General features: G+C 37.1%; 1 protein-coding gene across 1 annotated transcript in view; it reads right to left on the reverse strand.

Moving 5' to 3' along the window:
* The window catches only part of LOC126609258 (ethylene-responsive transcription factor ERF027-like), a 930-nt gene extending 281 nt beyond the window's left edge, over positions 1 to 649 (reverse strand). Inside the window, exon 1 of the mRNA XM_050277223.1 lies at positions 1 to 649. This exon is cut by the window's left edge and continues 281 nt beyond it. Coding sequence (XP_050133180.1) covers positions 1 to 649 — 649 coding nt within the window.
* Positions 650 to 8,022: the final 7,373 nt, after the last annotated feature.

Genomic DNA, 8,022 nt, shown 5'->3' on the forward strand with positions numbered 1-8,022 from the left:
CCCAAGAGGAAGGCTCAGTACTAGTACTACTCTCTCCATTATTATGGGGCACTATTATGCTAGGCTGCACCACTTTCTCTATATTCTTCATATCAGTTAAAGGGTTTACTGTGTTTTGATATTGGTATTTCCTAAAGTGGAAAATACTTGCAAAAGTGAAGTGATCACTCACCCTACTTTTTGAGGACTTGTTATGATCACTACTCCTAGCCATGATACTTTGGAGGTTCTTGCTTAACTTGGCCTTGAAGGAAGAGAAGCTAAGCCCTGCACCGGCATGACGACCATCAGACCCCGACACAAAGCCCCCGCTGGAAGCACAAGAAACCAATGGGCTTGAGTTAGGGTTTGTGGCTGGCCCGGGGGGTGCAAAGTTTGTGCGAGCGTTTTCGCCACGCAACGCTCTAGCAGCTTCATCATAAGCTCTTGCTGCTTCTTCAGGTGTGTCATAAGTGCCTAGCCATAGCCTCACACGTTGGGATGAGTCCTTGATCTCTGCTACCCATCTTCCAGATGGCCTTTGCCTAACCCCAACAAACCTCCGGAGTGCAGTTTTAGTGTTTGATGGTGATTTCGTCAGCATGTTTTTGTTATTGGTGGTGGTGCTTGTGGCAATAGTGGTTTTTGTGAGTACTTCAGGTTCCGCCATTCACAATACAATTATTGTATCTAGGGTTTCTAGCTTGGAGCTAGGGTGTTTGGTACTTGAGCTTTGTTCAAGGGCTTTTTTTTTTCCTTTTCTTGCTGAACATGTGAAAAACACATGGAGTTGAATTGTAATCATTTGGCCCTATATATATATGGTTGCTCCAAGAATTGATTATTATTATTTTACAATATAAATATATACCCATCTCTATTATTTGTTTGTCTTGGCCTTCATCTCCTACACAATATTTTATTCTTAACCGTGTGCATGATTTACTTCAAAGTTGGCTTAGCTTGGCTTAAGAAGTGTGACATCGGCTGGCTAGCTGATAAGGACTCCATCAATCTTAACCCTAGCCTTAATGATGAATACAAATTTGTGTTGCTTTTGACAAGTCTCGATTTTCCATTTGTGTGTTTATGCTTAAAACAGTTTTAATCGTACGTTGTAATTATAGAATATTGTCATAAATCATGTTTCATAAAGATGTGGTATATCGAATTTACATGTTAAAATAGAGTGTGATTTTAGATAATATAAGAGTATTGTGCATTTATTTGAGTGATCTTCATATATACATCAAAATATATAACATGTGATGTACTAGATATATTGTATAATTTGGTGGTATGTATAAGAAATTATTGATGCAATAGAACATCTTTATTGCTACGTCTAAATGAAAATGGGGTTTTAACAATATCTTACCAGAGTTGCTAGATTTTCTTGGACTTCTTCACATGTTCTTACAACTTTACAACTTGATGTAGGGGAACCCCCGTTTGGCTCCCAAAAAATTTCTTTGGATTCCCATTTCTCTATCCGGAGGTGCAAAGGAGAGCTAAAACCAATTACTTTAGCACGTACGCCAAATGAAGTTTATCGCATTGGAGATGCAGTATGAGTTATCAATTAGCCAACAATAATCTTTGACAATCTGGCTTAATCAGAGCTGAGCAGAGCTTGATTGACTCTGAAAAATCAAATAGTACGTAGAGTATCGGACAGAAGAAAAGGCAGTCCGAGCTTGTCATTTTGCAAATGAAGAATGGATATGGGACGTCGGATTGGAATTTTATAAATCCGGCTGCTTAATCAGTTTAAAAGCTTTATATATATTGGATGATTAGTGATGACGCAAAGGGTAACCCTCGGATTTTAGTATTTGGAGACTTGATCAGACAATGATTGTGGGCTCCACGATTTCCAAACTTTGTCCTTTCTGCTGTTTGTATTTTCCTGGCTAAAATGCCCTTCGTATATGACCTATTTATCCCTTTGCTTTGGGACCATTAACGATTTGTTTTGCAGTGATTAGTGGGTTAATTAAACCTAATTCTTGTCTTAATCATGAATCCGTGGCCCTTGGATAGTTGGGATTACGACCATACTCGCTTAAGTGCGGCCAAAGATTCCTATTATCTCATTCCTCATTAGAGTGAAGTTGTGAACTTGTCTACTAGCTTACCAAATTCCATCTTTTTATTCTCTTCTTTTCCTATTGCAACATGCAAGAATGGCATGTGGCACTGATGTGAAATATTCTCACACACATTAAACTCTATTAAGATAGTTGTAGTATATGAAAGTAGGGATCATTTTAGGCCGGTGATTAACTAGGGCTGCTAATCTACACAAATATGACTCAAAAAACACAAAACTAGACTTAAAAACACTTAACTAGACTCAAAGAACTCAAAACAAACTAAAAAGACTCAAAACAACACAAAACAATCAAATAGACTCAAACTAGACACTAGAGGGTGAATTAGACGAAAATTGATTTTAACTTGACTCAAAACACTTAAAAACACAAATTGGACAAATTCTAACTAACTTGACACAACAAAATAAAGGGGATTGGGTTTTTGACGAATTTAAAGTAAAGACAATTAAATTAAAAACTTAGACAAATTAGACACAAATTTGGGGGAAATATGGGTGATTTGGCTAGCTAGAGGGTTCTTCTCTACACATGACACACTTGCATACAAAATGATTTCCAGTTGCTTTTCCAATAAACCATGAACCTCAATGCCCCAGATTAATCGTGAAAAGCATTAATTAACCCTCAGATTTTCCTTAAGTCATTGAATTGGATGGACAACGCATCGGCAACCAAATTATTCTTCAATAGTTTCCTACATGACAGCATAATAGAGATACAATCAAAGATCATTAGCTTTGTGAAAATCATAAGCATTGACAAAACATTTGTAACTACGAACAGCATGATACTCCTACCAGGAATTCACTTACCGCGACCGTGACTAACAACCTCCACTACTTATAAATATAAGTTCATAACGATTAGGTGAAACTCCCTTATATTTTAGCATCAAATCCCTGCATGCAAACTAAGTGTGCACCCTTAATCAACAAACAACAATAAGTTCTTAATCAAACAGTTAAGTAAATTGCATTCACGATTCATGAAATCACAACTGGAAGTAATCAATTCATATTGCAAATATGTTCATGGCTTTGAATTTCCCCCTAGCTAAAACGAGTTTAGCTCCTTATGTTCGCAATTAAACAAAGACAATTAAATTTAAACATTAAAACAATGGATAGAATACACCTAGAAATGCTCCAACAATCCAACATCTTGAATGGCAAGCACGGCTCCAAGGGTCTTCTCTCCTTTCTCCTTGCAAATTTGCGGCACAATGGGATGAATGTGTCTATGGCACGAATTTGTAGTGAATGGTGGTAGTGGGTGGTGATCTGAATGAATGCTGCAGCAATTATATTTATAGGGAGAAAAGGCACGGCCTAGGTAGCATTGGAAAAGGATTGGCACTCCAAAACCCAAGTGGAATGGGTTAAAACAATCAGAAACCAAGGGAAATTAGGATGACACATCAAAAACCATCAGGAACAAGGATATAAGGTGCGGCACAACTAGGAAAAGGGGTTTTAGAAGGGGTTAGGGCGCCACTTTTGTAAGGAGAGGAGATAAGGCTTCTAGAATCTGAAATATGTATTTTAAATGCATAATTATCCCTTATAAATGGCTGGAAGTAAGGCACAAACTGATTTAGATAAGATAAGATTGGATAATGCTAGATTAGGAAATGATAAGATAAGATAAGGTTAGTTGGGATAAGATAAGGTTGGATAAGGTTTTGGATAATGACTCTTTCTTTTGAGCTGATTCCTTATCTTCTTTGTCTTGGATTTATTTTCTTCATCTTTTCAACACATTCCTAGTCTCTTGAACTTCAAATTTGTCCATCCATCTTGCTCCACTCATAAGCTATCCATTTGATGCCCAAAACTGCCTCAAAATGCTCCAAATTGCACTTTCTTACCAACTTTGTTATTTGGACCTACAAACACACGAAAATAGCTTAAAACACTATAATAAACACAAACTAACTATGAAAATGCAAGAAAACAAGCTAACTAAGTCGCATAAATATACTCCTATAAGGTACATGCCAAATTGGCAAAAGAATCCAGGGCATGAAGATGGTTTTGATTGGGAGGCTTAAATTGTGGTAGGTATGAAGGCCTTTGATTGTGTTTAACCGAACATGTTTCCTTTGAGGTTAACTGGGCTGGAAGACCAAGGAGCATTAGAGTACTAATTAATGAGCTAATTATTGGTTGTCTCTTAACTAAAGTTGTGTAGCAGATTGCATCATTCACAATTTTGCATGTCGATGTTATCAGACTGTAAGCAATGGAGTTTAGTTAATCTTCAACTTGACTGCTCTTGCTTCTAACTCTGTGCGTACCACACAACAATTTTCATTGTATTTGACAAAATGACAACCACACCATTGGAAAATTTGGCTGCTAACTGAAGTTACCAAGGGGATAAAGACATGCATGTACGTACTCTGCCAATTTAGGGATAATGGCATCAGGATGAGTACTAGTGAGCGTGATGTATATGATAGTAGTAATATCGAACAAACACTGCATGTGATGGGTCAATATTTTATTATATATTTTACCCTATTCTTAGTATTAATTTATTGATTATTTTGGTAGAATTTTGATAATTTGCTTTATATTTTCAACATAGGACATTCGACTTCCTCTGGAGCAAAACGTGACCAAACGGATGAATTTTGGAGTGATTCAAATTGGAGGACGTTCATGTGTTCCTTATCTTGTTCGTGTCAAAATATCAGAAATTTCTACCAAGCGGTTATTTTCTAGAGATTAAATGAAGGAGCAATGCGCATTGCTGGAAACGTTTCTGGGTCTAAACAGCTTTTTTGGGCCAGTTTTGGAGCTGATTTGGGTCCAAAACGTGGCTGTGCAGATTTTTGGGTGAATTTACCAAGTTAATTTAGGATTATGTTTCCTATTTTATTTCAATTTATTAGGTTTCCGAGTTTTATTCTAAGACCTTTTAGGGTTTTATTTTGTATTAGTATAAATAAGATATTTAGCCATTATGTTAAAAGGGGAGAACAGACGCAACATTGGAGAGGGGAGAGAACGCAATATTTTGGCTTTAGAGAGCTTTGGATTCAAGTTTATTTTCAAGGTGTTTTCTATCCATGTTTTTAATAATATTTTGTTTTATGATTGCTAGTAACTAGTTTTGTTTGCTAGGGCGAGGCCACGAGCCTTAGCAAGAATATGTAGTTTCTTTTCAATTTACTTATGATATTATGCTTGCAAGTTTTGAATTATTAATCACTGTGTTTTAAACCATCTAATTGTCTTGATGATTGGCCACCATTAGGATATTTAGAAAAGTAATTTGATGCAATTTTGGCGAAGAGCTGTCCCTGAAATTGGCGCTGGCTTCTTGTGATTGATATGTGTAACTTCTTAGGATGGACGACACGTTTTAAGGGTTATATGGTTTTTGAAAAGGTTTTCACAAAACTTAATGAGTCTTGCATGTTCACATTCGATGTGGACGCCACGAACGGGTTGCATGTTAGATATTGATAGGAGCATATTTATGCGACTTAGTGAGCTTGTTCTTGTACATTTACGTTGTGTTTTCTTAGTTAAGTTAGTCTTTTAAGCCACTTTCATGTGTTTTCAGGTTTTAAGGGCAAAGTATGCAAAGAAGTGTATTTTGGAGCCTTTTGGAGCAAAATTGAGCTTGGAATGAATGGCATGTGTTTGGAGCAAAAACAATGAACGAAATTGAAGAGTTAAAGATATGAGGAGTCCTAATTGAAGAAGGATTCCTAATCAACGAAGGAGTCCTAATTGAAGAAGGATTCCTAGTCAAAGAAAGAGTCCTAATTGAAGATGGATTTCTAGAAGAATGAGGATTCCTACTCAAACAAGGTTTCCTACTTGAAGTAGGAAAGTTAAGCCTAAAGTTTCCTATTTTGCGTTGATCTTTCCTAAACCTAAATGGCCTTAAGTTCCAGTAACTTTGAAGGTTCCTAAGCATTGGAAGACACAAAACAAGGGTTCTAGAACACCTAGGACCCTTTGCCGCACCTATTCCCTTCTAGAAACCCTTTTCCTTGCCTTGTAAGGCTTTCTAGAAGCCATATCCATATCTGCCGCACTTCTTATACCTTTTCCCCTTTGGATTTTGATTGTTTGGGCCCTAATCCTTATTTTCTGCTAAGTCCAAGTCCTAACCTGATTTCCCTAGGGTTTTATGTGCCTATATATACTCATATTTCATTCTTTGCCACACCACCACCTCCCATATTCACAATTCACGCCAGAAATCATTCTCCCATCTCTGCCGCAGCCATCCCTCACCATTCTCCATAATTTATGACCTAAAACACCCTTTGCCGCACCATACACCTATCCTAGCCTTAACCCCATGCTTCTACACCATTCATAATCCCCACAACCTGATCCTAAACCTTGTGCCGCAACAAAGAGGAAGGAGGGAAGTTCGTAGACGTACTTGCTGTTCAGTTTGGATCGCTGGAATGTCTAGGTGTTTTCTTTCTTTTGTTTTCAATGTCTAAATTTGTTTATCTTTGCTTTGTGAGTATGAGGAACTAAACCCCTTTTAGCTAGGGGGGAATTCGAAACCATGTTCAAGCTTGCAATATGATTTGATTACTTTCAGTTGTGATTCATAAGTTGTGAATTCAATTTACTTATCCGTTTGAATTAAAACTAATTTGTGTGTGTTGGTTGAGAGTGCACGCTTAATTTTCATGCATAAATATAATGCTAGGATATGAGGGAGTTTCACCTAATCGTTATGAACTTATATTCACAAGTAGTGAAGGTTGTTAATCACAATCGCGTTAAGTAAATTTTTGGCATAAGTTTCATGCAATTCATAGTTACAAGTGCTTCGTCAATGCTTATGATTTTCATAGAACTTAATGATTCTTGCTTGTATCTCTATTATGCAATTCATGTAGGGAACTTGTGGGGAATGCTTTGGGTTGTTGTATGCAATCATCCAATTCAATGAAATTAGGAAAATCTGAGGGTTAATTAGTGCAATTCACGGTTAATCTGGGGCGTTGAGAATTGATGGTTTATTGAAAAGCAACTAGAAATCGCTTTGTTTGCAAGTGTGTCATGTGTGGAGAAGAACCTCCTAGCTAACCTATCATCCATAGTTTTACCCAAATTCGTGTAGATTTCATTAGTTCTTTAATTTGCTTGTTTTGTTTTCAAATTCGTCAAAACCAAACCCCCCTTTTACTTTAGAGTGTCTAATTAGTTAGAATATGTTTTAGATTGTGTTTTTAAGTGTCTTGAGTCAAAGGAAAACCAAAATTCATCCAAAATTGTGTTTAGAGTCCAAATCTGCCCAGTTTATGTTTTTAGGCAGATTTGAGCGTTTTTAGCTTGTTTTGAGTCTTTTGAGTTTGTTTTGAGTTCTTTGAGTCTAGTTTAGTGTTTTTAACTTTGTTTATATGTTTTTAAGTCAGGCTAGAGGTTATTAGCAAGCCCTCCTAATCCCCGGTCCAGAACGATCTCTACCTACATTCTTTACTACAATTGAGACAAGAGGGTTTAATTTGTGTGCTTATATAATTCGCATCAAATTTTAGGTGCCGTTGCCGGGGATTAGCAACTTTGCTAATCCCCCGTTGTTTCTTTTTGTTTCTTTTTCATGTCTTTTGTGTTAGTTACTGACTTTGTTTGTTTTCTTGTTTTAGGTACTAGTTTATGACTCGGAGTTTTCATCCGGTTCGTGAGCATATCTTGGACTTTGACGACGATTTTGAGAAGACTTTGAGAAGGAATAGGAATTAGCAAGATCATAACCCACTTATTCCTGAACCTTAGTTTGAAGAACATCCACTTGAAGAAGAAGAAGAGCCCACGACACAGGTTGTAGAGGAAGATCCCAACATGGCAGCGGATAATCGAACAATCAAGGAGCTTTCCGCTTTGGAATTGGACAATGCCGCTCCCCTATGCATCCAATACCCCATGGCTGCCCAAGGGAA

This window comes from Malus sylvestris, chromosome 16 (genome assembly GCF_916048215.2).
Source record: "Malus sylvestris chromosome 16, drMalSylv7.2, whole genome shotgun sequence".
NCBI classification, from domain to species: Eukaryota; Viridiplantae; Streptophyta; class Magnoliopsida; order Rosales; family Rosaceae; genus Malus; species Malus sylvestris.